Source organism: Strongylocentrotus purpuratus, unplaced genomic scaffold (genome assembly GCF_000002235.5).
Source record: "Strongylocentrotus purpuratus isolate Spur 01 unplaced genomic scaffold, Spur_5.0 spur5_scaffold_2, whole genome shotgun sequence".
In the NCBI taxonomy this organism is placed as follows: domain Eukaryota; kingdom Metazoa; phylum Echinodermata; class Echinoidea; order Camarodonta; family Strongylocentrotidae; genus Strongylocentrotus; species Strongylocentrotus purpuratus.
Window position 1 is genome coordinate 32,355,784 of NW_022145605.1, and position 21,358 is coordinate 32,377,141.

The window sequence follows — 21,358 nt, forward strand, 5'->3', positions numbered from 1 at the left end:
CGTGGAAAAGAGTGGGAGAGGGGACGGAGGAGATGAAATGAAATATCCTTAGTAACTCAAAAATTCAGACTGCTTGAATTTTAAAGAAACATGGGGACAGGAAGTCCTCTGAGTTGATGGTAAAATTTGATTGATCACAGACACTGGTAACATGTACAATGTAGGGCCGTGCATCTCAGATTTAACATGCCTTTAAGAAGAGAGTCCTCGTTTTTGTTCTTTATTTCAAGAAAATTCTCCAGGGAATTTCTTTTTTCATGTGGGAGTGACAAAAGAATAGCCTGATTATGGTGATAGTCCCACACATAGCATGCGGTGTAAGCGCTTGTATTAGTCATGTATGATTCAGTACAGGCATGTGTGTATTGCTTCATAGGAGTGACGTACATCGCCAACCACAATGGGCAACTTCAATTCCCCATCACGCAGCCGAACAAGGGTAATTCGCAATCAAATCAATTAACAAAACCACTTTAGAATGACTGAACATTGCGGGGGATAATTCTGCAACCTCTTTGTTACAAGATATGTCAGAGTGATCTGCCGTTTAGGTTTTATCTCTTGGCTTTTAAGGTAGAGTTGTGGGAGAAGATGAGGCTTCATACATGCAGACCTTTACAAATCAGACACTCAAAACTTTATCTTTATTCTATATGTAAAAACAAAAGTAAAATTATTAAGTTCAAATAATTAATGAATTTCAACCCAATTTAAAGATACTATGTCCCTTTTGCAGCCAACATCAAATTCTGTAGATTTTTAAAGGAATTATGAATCTGTCGTGTGAAATTTAAAACGTAAGCAGTGTCCTAGTATTCAAATTATGCAAGGAAACTTGTTTACTTTCTAGACTTCCCTGTCGGACATTATTGAGTAACTAACTGACATTTTTTTCTTTGGTATTTATATAACATACATAAAATGAGCTGTAGCAGGTACAGTACAGTACATGAGCATTTGTCTACATCAATAACCCACTACTTGAAATAGCCAAAATTAAACTGATTGAATCTTTGTGCGGCACAAAATGTATGACCATCCGGTACAAGGGTCTGAAAATCAGACTATTGATAGGTGATTGCAATCACTTTCAATTTGACAACTAATAGTCATTAATTTCCCACAAAAAGCCATTTTCAAACCCTTTCGTTTTTTGAGGGAAGTTCTAAATACATGTAAGTATTGTCTTTCAAATGCCGTTGGAATTTAACCTTTTCATTTTTGGGCCTGCAAATGGGACATACATGTAGTACCTTTAAGAGTTATATTTGTTAATGCAAACCAGACAAGCATTTTTCTATTTACAGAGTACATACAAAGTATACATGGACAGTGCAAAATGATATTGTGCAGGAATAAAATGCATAGATTTGTGTATTTTAGGCTAGACCTACGTGCATGCTCTGATTTGTACTGTTGTTTGACAAATCTGATAGCTTTACTAACAATATTTGATAGGCCAATATTTTGGTAAATGGTGTTTTAAAGCATAAAAACTTCCTTTGGAAAGCAGACACTTTTGTTGTTTTTGTTGTTGGCTTGAATAGAAGTTCTATACTGTAATTGTACCCTTAAGAAAAAACATGTAATGAGTGAGTAAATAATTGAGCGAATAAATGGAGGGATGGTTACAACTGTATATGGATGGGTGGATGGATGAATGATAAACAAATAAGTTGATTAATGCAAAGAAAGATGAATACATTAGATAACTAAGCATATGAATGAATTAATAAATAATCCTGATGTATGATCCTAGTAAAACATATATTCAGGATTGACCATTGAGACTCTGTTAATTTCTCCTTTTCGTTAAAAAAATATATAAATATAATGCTGTGTTCTTCCTACCCAGGATTGACAGTACAGTCAGCCCAAAACTAGCTTGTCATGGAGACAGACATGAAAAGTGTCAATTCAGCTCCGATTAATACCTTCCTATCATTAATTAGCCCCAGGCCGCCTTTCCTCCAAACCGTCCCATCCCCCGAACTTTTTGGCACGGTTCACATCTCTGTGTTTCTTCGAGACAACAGTCTTCAAGACAACAATCTTGAAAGAAGCAATCTTAAAGATTATAGATTTTTGAGCATAATTAGTTTTTTTTTCTTTTGCATACCGGTATTTAGCATAAAATTTAATCAATGATCGGTTGTGAAGAGAGTTACTGTAAGATTTGTTTTGGGGCAGCTATAATAATAATTATAATGCGATATAATGAGATATGATGAGATGTTGAGACAATAAAGCAAGTGTGAACAATGCTTCCTCCCTCCAATCTCTCCTCTCTCTCTTTCTCTCTTTCTTTCTCTCTCTCTCACACACACACACACACACACGCAGTCTCTCCATCTCTCCCCCATGTCTCTTCCCCTCCCCACTCTCTATCTCTGTCTTTCTCTACCCTCCCCCCTTCCCCCCCCCCTCTCTCTCTCTCTCTCTCTCTCTCTCTATCTGACCAAGGGAGTGACAGACGAACCCTGAAGCAACCAATGCTTGTCCACCCAATGGCAAATTAGCCCTGCTACAAACTGTCATAAGAGCCATAAAGACCGTTCTCTCCCTCCCTCTCTCTCTCTCTCTCTCTCTATCTGACCAAGGGAGTGACAGACAAACCCTGAAGCAACCAATGCTTGTCCACCCAATGGCAAATTAGCCCTGCTACAAACTGTCATAAGAGCCCTAAAGACCATTCTCTCCCTCTCTCTCTCTCTCTCTCTCTCTCCGCTTTGTTTGGTCTCTGCCGTTCTTTTCACCTTGTCCTCGATGAATCAGAACCCCCTCTCAGACGTCAGAGTGGCACCGAACTGGTCATGTTCATCTAATTTTCCCCCTCTTGGAAAACTAGTTGCTTATTTTCCCAAGAAGTTGAATAAATGTATCTTATTTGTGCCTCTCCTCCAACTTTGGAATAATTTTTGTTGCTAATTGTTTTAAAAAGTTACATTGATTGGACATTAAAAGGATTAAGGATGTTGGCGAGGGCTCTTTTGAAACATATTTTTCAGAAGGTAGGATTTTAATATTGTTGTGAAATTTTTGGTTCATTTGTGTTTTACCTCATTAAGATTTGTAAGGAAATTTTGTTTTCTCACATGTCATTTTCCTTTGTAACGTTATGCCAGGTTTATCTTTCTTCAAGTGATTTACCAGTGTCATTTAAAGTGATTTTTCTTTCCTTCTTTTTTTTCAAAGTTGTATTTTATTGTATTTCATTATTTATTCATTTATTTATCAATATTGTTATCAATCTTATTATTATCTATTACTATTATTATTGTTATTTTTTTATAGGTACCGGTATTTGTTTATTGTTTATTTATCTTTTTATTAATTTATTCATTATTATTATTGTTTTTTTTACTTTAAATACCTGGTATATCTTTTTTATTTATTTTTTAATATTTTTTTTATTGTTATTAAAAAAATAAATATAGAGAGGGGGAAGTTATTGACTGATTTTTTTTTCTTTTGTATTTTTTTTATCTGAATATTTTGCTAGTCACCTGCATAACATTAAATTTCAAGTATTTTGTGTACAACTTTATTTATTTTGGTTTTAAATTCTTATATTAACAGCAGGCTTTTTGGTCGTTTTTATTGTTTTACCATTTTGGAAATAATCTATGTGTTGGATACCATTTGATATTGCTAACACTCATGTTTGGACTCCATCCCAAGTTAGCTACATTTATAATGGTTCACTCTTTCTATGTAAAGCAGTAGACAAGTTTACTTTCATATTAAGGTTTACCTTGAGATTTTTTTTGTTTTTGTTTTTTTGAGGCCGCCATCCTTGTCAAGCTTTGCTTATGATTGCGGTCTCCTGCACTTTTCCAATAGAAAAGTTTGGATAATACTTTAAATTTATGATTATATGTTATGGAAATATTTAGTTTCGTTATTATATGTACATATATTATGTAAAATAACATTTTGACATGAAGAAATTATTGTTTGTTTATGTTGTATTATACCTTACATTTATATGTTCTTTGCTATTCAGTTATATTTTATATGGAAAAAATGCAGAAATAAAATAAAATAAAATCAAATATATTTAAAGTAATGGATGTATCTTTCCTGGGTAACTAGTGACAAGTAATTTGGATCGCCTGCTATTAATTAATGAATGAATTCAATACTTGGACTCCAGTCTGCATACTTTACTTGTTGCTATGTTAGGCAAGCTGTCAGGTTATCAAGAACAACCTTTGTTTAAAAAAAGTATGCATAAAATTTGAATATTTTAGTACACCGGTCTATTCCCAGCAATTTGTCCGGGGGGGGGGGGGGGGTGTTTCACAAAGACTAAAATAATCAACTTTAAGTTAGACTTAACTATGGCAGGCCGTTCATGCCACTGTTTGCTCTCACCATTTACTGGCACTGGCTTCTCAAGGGACGTTCAAATCATCATGGTCACAATTCTACAGAATTTACTTTTTTTGAAAGTTCATTATTGAAGGAAAATATATATACAGATCATAATGGTGGGAGCAAACAGTGGCATGAATGGCCTCCATAGTTATTACTTAAAGTCGATCTTTGTGAAACACTCCCCTGTCCAACATACTTGTACTCTTATTTTTTCCCCACATATTTTATCAAATACTGAAGAATCTCTATGACTATTGAATAATGGTACTTTCTGGAGAGTGTTTCACAAAGACTAAGATCGAGTTAAGTTGGACTTGAACTATGGCAGGCCGTTCACGCCACTGTTTGCTCTCACCATTTACTGGCACTGGCTTCTCAAGGGACGTTCAAATCATGGTCACAAATCTACAGAATTTACCTTTTTTGATGGACTCTTGTAGGAAAAATATTATATAAAGATAATAATGGTGAGAGCAAACAGTGGCATGAATGGCCTGCCATAGTTCAGTCCAACTTAAAATGGATCTTAGTCTTTGTGAAACACCCCCCTGTCCAACAAACTTGTCCACTTTTTTCCCCCAACATATTCCATCAAATACTGAAGAATCTCTTGACTCATATGACTATTGAAAAGTGGTTCTTTCTGGTAACTCTACCAATAGTTGTACTCATTTCAATAGTTGTACTCATTTCAAGACACATTTCTTTCATGGATGAAATTATTTGGATGAATATTGTATGCTGTACAGAATGCATTCCAGTTGCACAGTATCTCCCCATACCAGAAATTTAATTCAATGTATACATGTCACAGACCTGCCAACCAGTACGATTGGGTCGTACTTTCGTACAATTTTTTAGAAGCAAATACGACAGTACGGTTTTCCTCAATAAAATATGATTAAATTTTTTTTTTTAATTAAAAAAAAAAGATTTTAAGTGTGTGTGTGCCATTTTGAATGGGAAAATGCCCATTCTCTCATGTAAAGTATTCTACAAGCATCCCACATCTGCAGTTTGGGGATGTTCATTGGTTCATCGAACATAATTCAACCAATGATCCATACAAAAATTTCTTCTTGTATGTAGGAACTGTAATACTGTTTTCACACTGGCAATATTTTGCTTAACCCCGTACTATACAAATGTAGTTTGGGTTAAGGAGGGTCTTAGCCCCACCTATAGTACGGGGTTAAGCCTATTCCACTTTCTGTTCAGACTGACTTTTACCAAAGTGGGCTAAAGTTGGCTAACCCCACCTATAGTACGGGGTTAACTAACCCTGCAAAATAGCAGGGCTAACTCCGCAATTTTGGTGCTAACTCCTGCTAACCCCGCAATTGCGGTGCCGAGCAAATGAATGAGAACAGAAACAAAAAATAGTCCGGTACTACGCAATGGAGCGTATCGCAGCTGGCCAGATGCGAAGTATATCCAATCATAACATTCACGATATCCGGGGTTAACGAATTGCAGTGAGAACAGCGTGAACTTTCTTATTCTGGAATAGGCGCTAGTACGGGACTAAAAACAGCGAGTGTGAAAAGCCAAAAAAATAGTCCGGGGTTAAGGATAGTACGGGGCTAAGCAAAGTACGGGGTTAAGCAAAACCAGTGTGAAAAGAGTATAAGAGGCATTTATTCGCGTAACAGTCCATGTTTTTTTCTAAGAATACAACTTTTGTCAGTAAAATACAACTTTTGGGTTTAAAGAATACAGTTTTTGAACTCTAGAGGTTGGCAGGTCTGATGTCAATTTATCTATATTCCTTATTATTTCCTTTCAGAGTGCTGCATCATCGGAGCTGTCTGATGGCCAGGTCTCGATGGAAGAGTTCCTGGAAGTGAAGAAGAAGTTGTCAACGTCCGACAGTAGGGTTGAACATCTTCTTAATATGAACAAACAACTCAACCAAGAAGTTCACATGTTACAGTCCATGGTAGGTATCCCAGCAGTACTTCATCTTTGCAAAATAGAATTATAATAAATGTAATTATTGTTGATATTAACAAACAACTCAACTATTAAAGAAGTTCACATGTTACAGTAGGTGGAAGGTATCCCAGCAGTACTTCATCTCTGCAAAATAGAATTATAATAAATGTAATTATTATTAATATGAACAAACAACTCAACTAAGAAGTTTAAATGCTATACACAGCATTATGTAACTTGTCAGTACCTTATAATCTTTAAAAAAAAAAAAATTAGCAGATGTTTCTGCATTTATTGATAAATCTAATATACTGTAAAACATTCAAATAACAATTGATTTACATAAAGAGTGACAACTTAAATACACACACATAAAAATGCATATATATCTATAATTAAAAGCTTGAAAGTATGGAGTACATGTAGGAGCCCACAGAAGAACCAAAATAGCCTGGATAAAAGCAGACTGAAAAATGACTAACTTGTACAGAGTATCTGCATCTACTGTATACTTGTGGCGCCACCACAGACTTTGATGGTTTTCCCGCTGTCTTACTTGCCATGCAAGCTGCCAAGTTGAATGCTAACCTGTACTGATTTAATTAACATTCTCAATGACTTGAGACTTGATCCTCACTCCAAAATTAAATCAAGTCATTAGTCACTGCATGTGAGTATGTGTCGGGCTTTGTTTAGAATAGATTAAAATTGTACTCTGACTTCCTAAAGGGATTTTGATAATTTTCTGGACCTGGGGCTGTTGATGTTGTCTTTTATGTTATGGAAAACAATGTTAATTTCATAAGAAATTGAAATTGCGCCCAAAACTAACACTTGTCAGTGGTGCTTTTGTGGAACTCTCTTTTAGCTCTATAAAGCAAACCCAGCCAGCATTGTGCAGACATTAACCAATGGCCCGTAATAATTGTACTAACATTATTCGAATATACCGCCCCCCCCCCCCTCCCAAAAAAAAAAAAAAAATAAGGTCTATCGCATCATACATGTATATGAACAAGGGGTTGTTTCACAAAGATCCTAAGTTGGACTTATCAATATGAAAAGCCATTGGCATCTACAATGTATGATGATATTCTGTACAATTTACTTTAAGAGGCATTGAATTGTGGATTGAAATCTTTAATATTTTCTATTACCAACGGGGTTTGTATGTTCTTGATGTGGAATTAATAGTCTAATTTAGAGTTAATGTAAGTTCAATTTAGGATCTTTATGAAACACACCCCAGGGCTTAAATTGAATCGCCAAGAAAGATACATTTGAAAATCATACTTGTACTTGAATTTTAGATTGGTCTGATCCTCCAGAGTACCGAAGCTGTGACATCATAAAAATGTATTTTAGAATTTCTCAATTTTTTCTTCATTTTCTGAAATTATGCACGGCTCCTAATGGTTAGGAGCCAGAGCATATAACACTGAGCTCCTATAGAAAATATATTTATTCAGATGGTCATATCTCAGCCAATACTTAACATATTCAATTGGTTTTTCAACATTTGGACATTATTTTTTATGCTTTTTCGGGAAATGAAGAAAAAATTGAGAAATTCTAAAAATAGAATGTTGATGACGTCACACTTCACCACTCTATAAAGCAATGTAGGCTGCATATCATTACACTGGAGGCAAACAGTTTAAAGCCAAGAGCTCTAGACTAATTCTGATTGCTTTGTAGTCAGCAGTATGAAAGCTTACTGTGTGCAGGTACCAACATTGTGAATTACTTCTTGAATTATGGCAACTGTTCATTAGATGTACAGGGTTTAGATCCAGAATTATATAATATAAATGTCTTACATATCACTTTTAGCCGATTATACATGTATGTCCATGGCCTTTCTGAAATTCATTTAATCCTTCAAAGGAACAGATTCATATTTGAAACTGAATTAAGTATCCATAAATAAGTATGTAAAAGTTAGGCAAGTATATTTTAAGTGAAATTGAGTAAATGAGGAAATTAAAATATAAGATAAATGAGTAATTAGTGTGATACTGGACAGAATACAGAATGCATTGCCTCAAAACTTGGCAAGTCCAATACACCCTCTTTCTCTCAATGAAGAAACCATTTAAATTACTTTCATAAATACTACATATAGAATGTCAATAGTTCATCCATTTTTTCTGTTACATTTTCCTTGCTACATTTTCCTTTCATTTTTGTACAGTATTCCCAATCCATTTGGCATCTTTAAGCATGCAGCTGTTACAAAGCTCTTTGTATTTTGCTCTACAGGTAGACGGGCCCTGTAATCATTTGTAATAAACTTAAAACAATCAAGCTAATGATAACATTGCATGCACCAACTTCCATCTACATGTCCATCACCTTTATTAATCGTCACCCGTCTAATCTTTCTTTGGACCTTCTTTCATGATAATAATAATTATAATTCTACACTTATATTGTGCACAACTCTGCCAACATAATGGCACTCTTGGCACACAGATCAACAAATCAAATACATTGTAAGAATATGGTCAACACATCAAATACATTACAAGAATATGGTCAACACATCAAATACATTACAAGAATATGGTCAACAAATCAAATACATTACAAGAATATGGTCATTAATCAAAATTCAACAAATTATATTACAAAATGAAAAAGCGAAAAATGTTCAACATAACTACAGATATACAACTGATAACCAAAAGTAATACAAAATATTTTAAGTCAGATAATAATCCTAACACTAACAGTACGCCTTAATCATCAACAAGGTCTTCAATTTTTGTTGAAAGGTTCATGCCTTTGTTCGTCACTTCCCCTTCCCTCCATCTTCGTGTTGAAGAAAGACGATACTTGTTGGTTCAACATCATGTTATCAGCTCATGTTCTTATCTTCAACCCTACTCATCACATCTCAAACATGTTTCTGTCGTCACCTGGGAATGTATCATCTGAGGTGACTAGGGTACCCGTTGCCATAACAACCCAAACAAATAGGGTTCAAAGAAAATTCCCTTGTATTCATTTCTAGGTGGATGGCTTTGATTCATCTTGGTTTAATTAAAGAGAAGAAGAATGAAATTATTGGATAAAGGATATCTTTCCTTCTCTCTTTCTATCTTTCTACAAATGTATTTACTATAACTTCCTTTGTTAGTAATCATGATTGTTTATAAAGTGGTGTTGAAACAGAAACTTTTGTATTACTTTGTTTCTTGACCAATTCTTTTCTTTGTAGGTTGATAAGCTGAAAGAAGAGAATGCCAAGCTGTTGGTCCTACAGAGGGGTAAAGACGTCCCCAAGATGGTCAAGACAAGGGACCTTGAATCGCTGACCCAAGCACCCAAGCCAAGCCCCAAGCCAGCCCGCCCAGGTAACCGACCCAACTCCATGTTCGAGCAGAGGGCAAGCCAGAAGCCTGCTCCCAGATGGAAGCCCGGCGCTTCAAATCCCAACGCTCCCCCCGCCGCAGCTGCCCCGCCCGCCAGTGGTGGTGGTGGTGGTGGTGGTAGTGAGAAGGCGGAGTCGAAGGATACAGGGAAAGATGTAAAGAGTCCGTTACCGATCATCGGGTTGCCAACTATCCCAGATGATCAACCCAATGAGGTAGTTACTGAGAATACATTGTTTGATTCCAGGCTTTGACTTTGGTATACGTAAACCTTTATAAGTCAGTCAGGAACCCAATGACTTTTACAAGCCGATCGGCTGTCTGATTATCAAGATATTTATAATTGGAAATCTTAATCAAATTTTGCGTTTTCCTAACAGTGTTCATAAAACACTATTGGTGAAAACGAGTATGGTAAAAGCGGTCACTAAGATTTTTGAAGCGCAATCTTAGGGCTTCAATATTACACCATATCACAGACACTGACAACACGTAGGGCCGTGCATCTCAGATTAACTTATTAATATTCATTAGTCCACCATTAGGACAATAACTTTTATAAATATAATGCTTTTCAAATTGTTTAAAGATATTTGTGACTTACACCCAGTAAATAAAGATTGATTGATCAATCTGTAATTTAATTTTTTCTCTCAATATTTTGAATATTTTGAAGATCTTTTCTGACTTGTTTTCAATTACAGATCAATCAATCGATCTTATTTACTGGGTATAAGCCACAAATATGTTTAAACAATATTCAAATGATCACTCTACTGCAATGATCCTCTTTTGTTTTGTTGTTGTTTTTGTTGTTTTTGTCATTGTTTATTCATATATTATTTTGTATGATTCTTTTACTAGTTTTACAGTTTATCGTGGCTGTCCAGACAAACCCACTAGGGTTTTTATACAGGAACCAAATTCCTATTATTTTACTGTCAATATCTTACCATTATAATAATAATTGTGTATAAGTAGGGTATATTTCGTTTATATTTACTGTATGTTGATGTTTTTGTTTTTATGATGGAATTGAATAAATACTGAATTGAATTTCTACAGGAGGCAGCAGAGAAGGAGAAGTCAGAGAGGCCACTGAGTGAAACAGGCAGTGAATATGATAATGCCTTACCAACAAAGACAGAAGATGAAAAAAGGTAGGGAGAAGACCCTTGCCTTCTATTGTTGTGATTGGAAGAAAAAATAATGGAAGCCAAGAACTTAAACTTCTTTTAAATGGCTGTAGAGAAAGTGGAACATGGACCACATTTTTTTGAAAGACGGATTCCAATCGTTGGCGTTTCTATCAACCAACAAATCCATCATTTATATATCAATATACGGATTCACTGTAGACATGTAGTTTGCCTGACAGCTAGATGTAACGTTAAGTCGATTGTATTCTTCAAATTTTGTTCTTTGAGACAATTTTACAAACCCATCCAAAGTTAATCAATGTTGATAAAAAGCCAGAGGTTATTCTGACAAAACTATTTTGGTTAAGGGTTCTTGTAATGTAAAAAAATCTTTGAAATACGTTGTTGATTTTCAGTGGCTCCATGCAGGAGTTCTACACTACGTTGTACATGTAACTGTAATTGAATGTGGTGGTGGTTATTTTACCTGACTGCTAAGAAAGCATAAATGCTTGTAAGTAAGCAACCAGACGGCCGATGGCTTTAGATCCTCTCCAAGGGACCTGGTAATGAGGATTAATGCTTTACCAAAGGGCACTAGCGCTTCGACTTGGTTTCGAACCCGGGTCACCGGATCACGAGACCACTGCTCTACCGACTGAGCTATCGCGCCTCCTGTTATTCAATTCAATTCAATTCTCATTTATTTCCTTCCCAGTTAAAAATTGCATTGATACAAATTGTAAAGCAAAGATAACAAACAAAACAAAAAAACATTAATTTATTTTTAATGGTTATAATGGTATTTCGTTTCAAGATACACGACAGTTAACTATTAGTTGGATACGATACAATTTGGAATTTTTGGATTATGTTTTTTATAAACTCCACTCCGAGATCTTCAAAGTACATGTAAATGTTGTTGAATTAAATTATTGCTTTAATACTTTTGCCCTGTTCTTTCAGCACACCGAAACCAGCCTCGCCTGCATCACTACCCCTCCCCTCCCCGTCCCCCAAGTCCCCTGCCACCGTCAGCACACCCCCTCCCCAGTCCTCCTCCTCCCCGGAGCCAGAGGGAGAGACGGAGGACGGGGCGGAGACAAAGAAACCAGCCCCCACCCAAGAGTCTGTCGTCGGGACGACGGAGAAGATCACGAGGAGGATTCAGACTTTGCTGCAGGCAGCTCAGGAGGGAAAGCTTGATAGGTAAGGTGTCAAAATGACGAGGAAATGATCCCCAGACGGCATCTAACAAGCCTGATAATTACCCAATGTAAAACGGTTTCCTGATTTTTGTGGATTTTCCCCCGATTTCTTTTTTTCTGTTTTTTTTTTTTCCCCCTGATTTTTTCCCCTTCCAGATTTTAACCTTATTCCCCTGATTTTTACTTTTCTTTTCCCTTTTTTCCCAATTTTCTTAGTCAAAATGCGGGGAATTTTGTTAGATGACATTTTTTTCCCCCAAATTTTCTGTGTGTGTGTCTGTTACTCAAGGGTGAAGTGGTTGAGGAATAAAAATCTAACCACTAATGATAATCGCTCACAGATGGAGGAGCTGTACATGTAGTTCAACCCTCATATTTGAAGGATTGAATTTCCCTCTAGATTTTGGACACAAAATTCCTGGCTCAATATGTTGATACACAATGAATGTCCTAGAAGGAGGCAAGCACCAAAGAAACGGGACAATTCATTATGGCTTTTTCTGTGAGTCGAGCCAGATATATTAAAATATGGATCTTAAGTGATATACCTGGGGGGTGTTTCACAAAGATCCTAAGTCGAACTTAACTTTAAGTTGGACTTAAACGTTATGGAGAGCCACGTGTAGCCTTAAAATAAAATGTATTCAAAAGCAAAAATTCAAGTATTTTAGACTTTTCATAAATTCCACATCAAGAACATGAAATCACCCATGATAATAGAAAATATGAATGATTTGAATCAACATTTTATGCCTTTTAAAATAACTTTTACAACGTATTTCCAAAGATGCTTACGGCTTTCCATAATTGTCCAACTTAGAGATAAGTTCAACTTAAGATCTGGCACCTAAATGACATCATGGTTCAGTGATATTCACTGAAAGCGAGAGATTTTCTCTTCCTGAACAAGAGAAATTAGTCGTGAAAAATTGATGGTGTTTTTTTAATCGAAAATCTTAACATAAAAAAAAATACAGAAAGAGAGAATAAATAAATAAAGAATGAAGATTCTGATGAAATCAAGAGGTCATGAAAATAATAATAGCATAAGTGATATTATTAACATTGATAATAATAATAATATTCTGGTTGTATTTATGGATTTAAAAAAAAAAGGTAAGGTCTGGGCATTGTTTCATAAAAAGCACCTAAGCTTTTTGTGCTGTTCTGCTTTATATGAATGTGCACCTTTGTGTTATTGTAAATAGTCATTAGCATTAAAATGTGTTTAACTTCAAAAATATGTACGTAGTTGATACAAAACTACTCAAATTATGTTATTGTAATCTTTCGTCTATTTTAATTCATCGATAAGGAGCGAAATCCCTGACAATTAAAAAAAAAATGTAACATGTAAAGAGCAGTCCAAACCTTGGGGATGATTCTCCATTCTGCCAGGGGCAAGACAATTTATTTTTGAAAAGGAAACAAACTGCACCTTTTCCTTTGCACATTTACATCCTTTTGACATATCTCTGATTTTGGGCAATCAAATATTTTACGAATATCTGTATCCTACATCTTGCACCTGTTTGCTACAATTGAAAGCTGTTTTGTTGTTCATTGAGTGCCACAAGGGAGACTATAGTTTATCAGATTATCGTTCATAAATTTGCCTGAGGCCTGTCTGCTAAGGAAAGGTTGGGAAAACCTTTTCCCAAACAGACTTTCTTAATAAAAAAACCTGATCCCTAGGATGACCAAGTTTCACCTTTTTTTTCTTCAATATGAAAGAAACACAAAATTGCTATGTCCTAGACTTTAAAACGATACATGTACATGACAGTGGCAGGTTTGTTAAAGGGGCAGTCCACCCTGATAGTAAGTTGGTGTTCATAATATTTGAAAAATGAGAGAAACTAATTAGTAAAAGTTTGAGCAAAATCTGATTAAAAATGGGAAAGTTATGAGTTTTTGTAGATGTCATCAGCGAAATACAAATGGCAAAACACTGTGACATATCTTGCGAGCTCCTCTCCAATTTGCTCTGTACAAAAAAAATTCATAATTTTTTTTTCATAAAGTTTATTGTTAGCAGACTAAATTATTTCATACAGGGGTTGTATAAAAACATATTTGCAATGATTATATTAAGGGTGAATGCATGATTGAAAATTTTCAGTTGGGGAAATATAGATTTATGTAGTACAGAGCTTACGTGAGGAGAATGTGAGCGGAGCTTGCAAGATACTGTATATCACAGAGTTCCTAATGTGCGTTTGATTGATTGACCCTTCAAAATGTCATAACTTTCTTTTTATTGTTTGTTTTTGCTTAAACTTTCACCAACACTTCTCTCTCACGACACCTCTACAGTCTACACCTTTATTTTATGTATTGTAAAGCAGGGTGATTCCATTCAGTATTTACTCTGATCTTCCACCAAGCCCTTGTAATATACCAACGAATATAAACTGCAGCTTTAAGCTGTGGCATAATATGTGGTATATAACATGTAAGGATACAAAATACGCACTTGACCATATACATGTACCAGATGTAAGCAAAGCTTATCTATGAAATTCACAACCATGTCAAGTTTCTCTATATTTCCTGTCAAGTACAATTTTTTGTTTTTCTGTTTCCCTGCAGATTTGTATCCTGTTCTGATAATATCTATGCCACAGTGACAGACATGGTTGAACTATTTCCAGAGGTAAGGCAATTGAAGTGTAGCCAATATTATCTGTTTCTTAATATGTGACAATGACTGTTTTATGTCAGAAATCTAAATCTGTTATTAACAATTTTTCGTAAGTTTCATATCTCAAGCAGTTATTGCAGTATAATTAATTCATTATTCTCATTTTCGTCTCCTGATAATTCTGCTTGGTGTGGAGAAATGTTTATTTTTCATTTCATAAATTTTGTATCAAAGATGCACAAGACTCTAGGTTATAAAGTCACAAAAGCTCACAGTGCAAACAATTTCGGCGTGTGTAGTGGGGGGGGGGGGGGGGTGGAGTGGGGGGAGTGGAATGGATAGTACATCCTTCAGCCCTTTAAGGTTTAGATCCATGCAGACATGAAGCAGTAAGTTGCTTGAAGAAATACAAATACATGTGGTACATTTCTGCATATATCGTTGCGTATTCACAGAAGCCAATTATTTTTTAATGCACCTGTTTTTTAAAAATTATTTTCTCTTTCCATTCATTGACATGCAAAGTTTTTGAGGCAGATTATCATGCTATGTATTAGCATGGCTTAAAGGGATTGGGTATCTTTGTCTCAGTTCTAAACAAAATCCTGGATTAGCTCATGCTGCAATCATTATTATAAACCTTTAGGTCAGTCAGGAATCCCATCTGATTATCAAGATATTTACGATCGGAATTCAAATTTCAAAAACCGTTTTCCCAACTCTTTTTAACACTTCAGTCTATTGGGAAAAATGAGTATGGTAAAACCGGTCACTCAAAGATTTTATACTTTTTTGAGGCAGTTCATGATCATTTTGAATGCAATTTTTTAGGGCTTTAATATTACACCATATCACAGATGCTGATAACACGTAGGGCCATGCATCTCAGATTTGGCATTCTTAAACGATGCCTTTAAGACATCACTGCCTCTCTTATGTACATGTAATATGAAGTTTGATATAAATTATATACTGGTAGACAAGAATTCTCCCAGGGGGAGGGGGGGGGGGGTTGCAGCAATTGAAAGGTCTTGGATCATTTATTTCTCTCTGAATACAAACCACAAACCGAGCATGATCTCTCGTGATTCAATTTTTTTTTTAATCACAAGAATTTCATCTTTCATCTTTGACCCAGAAACCCAAATCAGAAGAAGTGCGAGTGCCCCTGCGTCTTCTCGTCTCCAGCGCCAGCCGGCTTAGGGTAGAATGCCAGAGCGCCGTCCCAGCTGACCCTTCCATAACCCCTGACCTCAAACACCTGACCAATCAGATCATCGCCTGTGCGTACGACATTGCCAAGGCTGCCAAACAACTCGTCACCAGTTTCCAATGAAGTTCCCTTAACGCGATAGCAACTTCTTTAGAAAAAAGAAAATCAACTTTAAAAGTTAATTTCAGTAACCTTGTGCGAACACGACAATAAATCCGAACATGATTTCTATGCGACATACAATAGGGTGAAATTTCTCTCGAGTTAATTTGTCAAAATAACCGTGATCATGTTGCTTTTACTTCATTTTATTTGATATATGAAATATGATGAATTTAAGCTCCAACCAGATACTCATAATGTAAGTGTCATGATAGGTGCGTCTTGTGCTTGGAATGTCATATATCTCATGAAATGCTGTTATCACCATATTTTAGTGTTTTTGTGCTGTTCATAGTATGGGAATTCTTAATTGATTACATCGTTAAAGAATTAAATTTCATAGGTCCATTGGCTATACAAATTTACAGCGAATAGACATGGGCTTTCTAGCAACCTTTTTTGTAACCTGGGATCTCCCGATTACCTATGCTCTACTACTTCTGAGCCATCATGCATTCATCCCAATGCAAGTATAACCATCCTTTCTTGATGAAAAAAAAATGCCAAGAGCAAATGTCGCAGGAGCAAACGTCGGACCACCCAGTTGTGATGTCTTCCATTTGTCTAGTACGTTCTGATATAAGAATGTTTTGCTGGTTATTTGAAATGAAAAGTTTAAAAACTTGTATATAAAGAAAGCAATTTTATTTTCCTCTACCTATCTCCGACATACTGTCCCCTAAGCTGCATGTACATTTGCAAGCCTGTTCAAGATAAAAAAAAGAAAGAATATATTTAGAAGTAGCATGGATTCTTGTTATTGTTATGTTTTGGGAATAATTTACAGCTCATGTATCATGCTAAAAATTGAAATGGAGCGACCGTGGAGAATATTTTGAGACTCTTTGTATTTTTTTTTCCTCTGAAATTGTTCCTTCATTGTGTGTTGTCTCAAACATGCTATATTAGTACATGTAGATGGTGTAATATAGTATTGATCTGGACTACTTTCAATCAAGTCATTACTGTGTATTTCATAAGTTTGGGATATAAACATGAATGTGATGGTATCTTAGCCCTATAACCCAGTTTGTGATCATTATATACAGCAATGTCAAAATGTTGTTTCACATTTTATGTGCTCTTACCACTTAACATTGTACTGCCTATGAACATGAGCAAGTGCTGCCAATGTTTATTAAGTATGTGGAATATTGAGTGCTCTAAACATTATTTGATACTGTTTGTTATCTATTGATAATTGACTGTATGATTGATAAGTTTGTTTATGTGAATGTCTTCCGTAGAGTGCATTGGGAGCACCTGTTTATTTCCAGCACCTTTCACATTTGAAAATTTAAGAATTCATAACACACACACACACACACACGCACATCATGCAAGAGTGCAAGTTTAATTTTGTAATCTAGAGTTGCTTTTTAACCGGAGTACTGCCAAAGACCAATCTGCACTTCTATGACATACATGTATACTGTAAGTTATTCATTATACACTTTTTTTTCATTTTCTTTGAAAACTGGCATGCCTGCTCATCAAATCATTTTGCAAACTATTCTGTTTTTTCTATTCTAAAGTGATCAGAAGTAATGAACAGAATACAATTGTATTTATGTGAATATGTCAGAAATGAAATTACAATGAATTTGTCTGTCACTTGTGGAAACAAAAGACTGCAATTAAGTCATGCTTTGTATTATCATGAAAGTTTGCCACGTTTGAGATTTGTTTTTTTCAAAGGATCCCATCTGTATTTTGAAAAATAATAATAAAACCCAAAAGGATTATTTTTTAATAATGGTATTTTCATGCTCCTTCAAATGAAAAACATGGTAATTTTACTGATGGTATTTCACTCCATTAATTGACATTCATTTTCTGAGACTTTATGTTTAAAAGGTAAACAAACAAAAAATCATGACCCACTTCTATATACACTGTACATGGATTTTGATATAATATACTAAAATTGCTAGTCACTTTAGGAGATTTAATGTTTAATGTGCAAAGTAAACATAAATTGCATACTCGCCACTTGCACTCTTTTGTTGAAAATGTTTTACTAATGTAAGTTGTGGACAGAAACCATTTTTATCCCATTTTCAGCATCTGAGAATGAATATACTAATCTGAAAATATAATCGGCTATATGACACTGACAGATGTCAAGTAGTAAATGAACTGGTCTAAGTAAGACCATGAAGGGAATGACCAGTTTGATGAGCTTAAATATCGTCCTAAATCTATGTGATGAATTTGAGGGCAAATCATGCATTATAAAACAATATTTCGGGATGCTGGTCGTTTTGTGTATAAATCATTTTGTATCGTGTAAATAATTTTATATGAAAATGCTTCTCTTTTTGCTTATTTATAATGATTTTGGCATGAACTGGTTTGCCTTGATATATATCCAGACTATAACAGTTAGATATCCCACCCAATGCATGGACTTTTCTTGTAGAGTTTGTTATATTGCAAGGAATAAAATAGCTATTTAATAGTATACAATGTTTATGAATGACATATTTGTTGATTGATACACTGTATATGTGATTTATGAATATGGTGATAAAAGGTGGACAATATTATGTAAAAAGCATTAAGTATTATATGTTCATTAAATCAAAACCTTTGGTTCTCACTCCCTCTCTCTGTATTAAAGAAGTATATTAATTATTTCATACCAATATTTGTTTATATATGTTTCATATTTTCTGTATGCTATTTAACTCATTTGCATGTCATGAATGTATATCTGCTCCTTACATGTAGTTCTTATGATTTTCTTCAAATTTATGATGTGAAAAAATGAACAAATATTGATCTTAATTTAAATTCAATTAGTCCATGAACTTACCTATGCTAATGTGTAGTATTTCTTGTATTTGGAATAATATGAGAAGATATGTGATTATTACATGTATAAGTAAGTATTTACCTGGGGATTTTCATTTTCAATTTATTCAGTATGTTACCATACAAGATTACACCTATACTGAAACATGTCCATAATTTTCCTAATTTTTTTTTCTTTTTTCAACATACACCTGTACATGTACTATTGTATTACATTTATTCAAACTTAGGCCTAAGTTTTTGAAAGAGAGGAAATTAATGTATTCCTTCACTTGAAGCAACGGACTATGGAATATGATTACATGAATTATTCATCTTTAAATTTTCGTAAAAATTGGTTCATTATATGCTTTATTAATGAGAGAGGGAGCAAAGATGATTTAATTAGAATATCTAAGATAATCCATTCATGTCATATTTGTTAGCAATTAAAATATTGGTATAAAAACTGACATTGTCTAACTTATTTTGAATTGAATTGAATTGATTCGGTGTATTGCAATAAAAGAACGAAGTCAATGTACAACACAAAAAACGATCAAAATATGAATGACTAAAACGTACAACCATAAATTATGCATAATGAAACAAAATAAAACTCAAATATTACATCAAAATCGAAATATATTACAAATATTAAAAACATTAAAAACTTCTGTGTCATCAAAGGTTACAAAGAAAGGAGAGAGAGAGAGAGATGGAACTAGAAAGAGGAAGAGAATGAAGAAGAAGATAGAAAGAAAAGTTGATCAGACAATATAGTATACAACAGATTGGAGGAGAGGAGTAGAGAAGGACAGAGTTGAAAATGGAAAGTAGAAAGAAAGAAGAATGGTAAAGTCTTGAGGTATTTTTTTCATTCAAAACGGGAACAAATGAATGCGAGTCTCTGCCAAGTGCACCTGAAGTTGAAGTATGTAACTTATTTTGATGGATCATACTTGCACCATTTTATGCCTTTTATGCCTTAAAATCTTTTGGTTGATCCCACATAGAAAAGAAAATAATGGTTTGACAACAGCTTCTCATATGCTGACTGTACAAATGATTACGAAAGCTCTTTTTATCAATGGTTATATAAAGTGATTTTCATTTCTTTGGTGAAACAGATGGGTAATAGTCGTGTTATATGACTCATGTTGCTTCGGAGGACACGTGCTGTGTTTTCCATTTACTTTACCCCTAACAAGAACCCCCCCCCCCCCCAAACCCCAAAACAAAAACAAAAAATGGGGAAAAAAGAGGAAATAATAATAATAATAATTAATTAATTAATTAAATAATTAATTCAAAAATGGGTATAATACTCTGAGAGGAATTCCTGATTACCGCCAAACAAATCATGAAAGAATAACCTGTGTGGTTAATAGGTTTGAAACTATACAGTAGGCTTGCGGGTGCACCCAGGGGCGTCGCTTAACCTTTTTCAGTTGGGGGGGGGGGGGGGTGTACGGGCCAACGATTACCAACAAAACTAGCGACCAATTACCGACAAAATTAAATGTCCAATATCTACAAATGTAACCCTATAAAACCGGGGCCGAAGGCTAAATTGTTTTTCCTGTGGACTATCTATAGTACTTGCATGCGCAAATAGTCATTTTCCTCGACAACATAAATATACGAATTATTTCGTCAACTTAGTCAGCATCATAGCTGATATATTTTAATGCAGGCGCGGAGCTAGGATCATATTTTCGGGAGGGCGGTAGTGAGCAAGCGAATCACTTAAAGAGCGCTCATTAGGGGGTGTGGGTGATAGGCCTCTAAATTATTAGGAAAAGAAGACGGTTTATTGTACCCTTCTCGACTGTTAATCCTTGTCTAAATAAAGTCTCCCCCCCCCCCCCTCCCGCGCGAAGCGCGAAAGCTTTGACGTTTCATTAAATTATTATGAAAAGAAGACGATTTGCTGCACCGTTCTCTACTGTTAATCCTTGTCTGAATTCAGTTTCCCCCCCTCCCGCGCGAAGCGCGGAAGTTTTGGCGTTTCATTAAATTATTAGAGAAAGTAGACGATTCGTTGTACCGTTTTCGACTCTTAAAGGCCCACTGCACTACTTGTAGCTACTTGCGCCCGCTATATAACAAACCATGCCTAATCGGTGACCATTGGTCCCCCTTGATCCTCTTTTTCTTATGTTAACTGAGAGCTGAGTTGATGAGATAACCACCTGTCCAGTGACCTTGCAGGGCAGTATAATCCCTCCTGTAAACTATGGCAGATAAGCTTTAATAAGACGATTCGTTTGTACCGTTTTCGACTCTTAATAAGCCCTATTTGGTGTACTGTTTTCGACTCATAATCCTTATCTGAATTCAGTTGTCCCCCTCTCGCGCGAAGCGCGGAAGCTTTGAGGTTTCATTAAATTATTAGTGAAAGAAGACGATTCGTTTGTACCGTTTTCGACTCTTAATAAGTCCTATTTGGTGTACTGTTTACGACTCTCTGGTGTTTCATTAAATTATTCGAAAAAGTGGAC

At 35.1% G+C, this 21,358-nt stretch overlaps 1 protein-coding gene across 1 annotated transcript in view; it reads left to right on the forward strand.

Moving 5' to 3' along the window:
* The window catches only part of LOC579190 (ARF GTPase-activating protein GIT2), a 59,304-nt gene extending 41,916 nt beyond the window's left edge, over positions 1 to 17,388 (forward strand). Inside the window, 6 exon segments of the mRNA XM_030992224.1 lie at positions 6,167 to 6,319; positions 9,539 to 9,907; positions 10,758 to 10,852; positions 11,798 to 12,040; positions 14,632 to 14,695; positions 15,822 to 17,388. Of these exon segments, the coding sequence (XP_030848084.1) occupies positions 6,167 to 6,319; positions 9,539 to 9,907; positions 10,758 to 10,852; positions 11,798 to 12,040; positions 14,632 to 14,695; positions 15,822 to 16,019 (1,122 nt within the window). The 3' untranslated portion in view covers positions 16,020 to 17,388.
* The last annotated feature ends 3,970 nt before the right edge of the window (positions 17,389 to 21,358 follow it).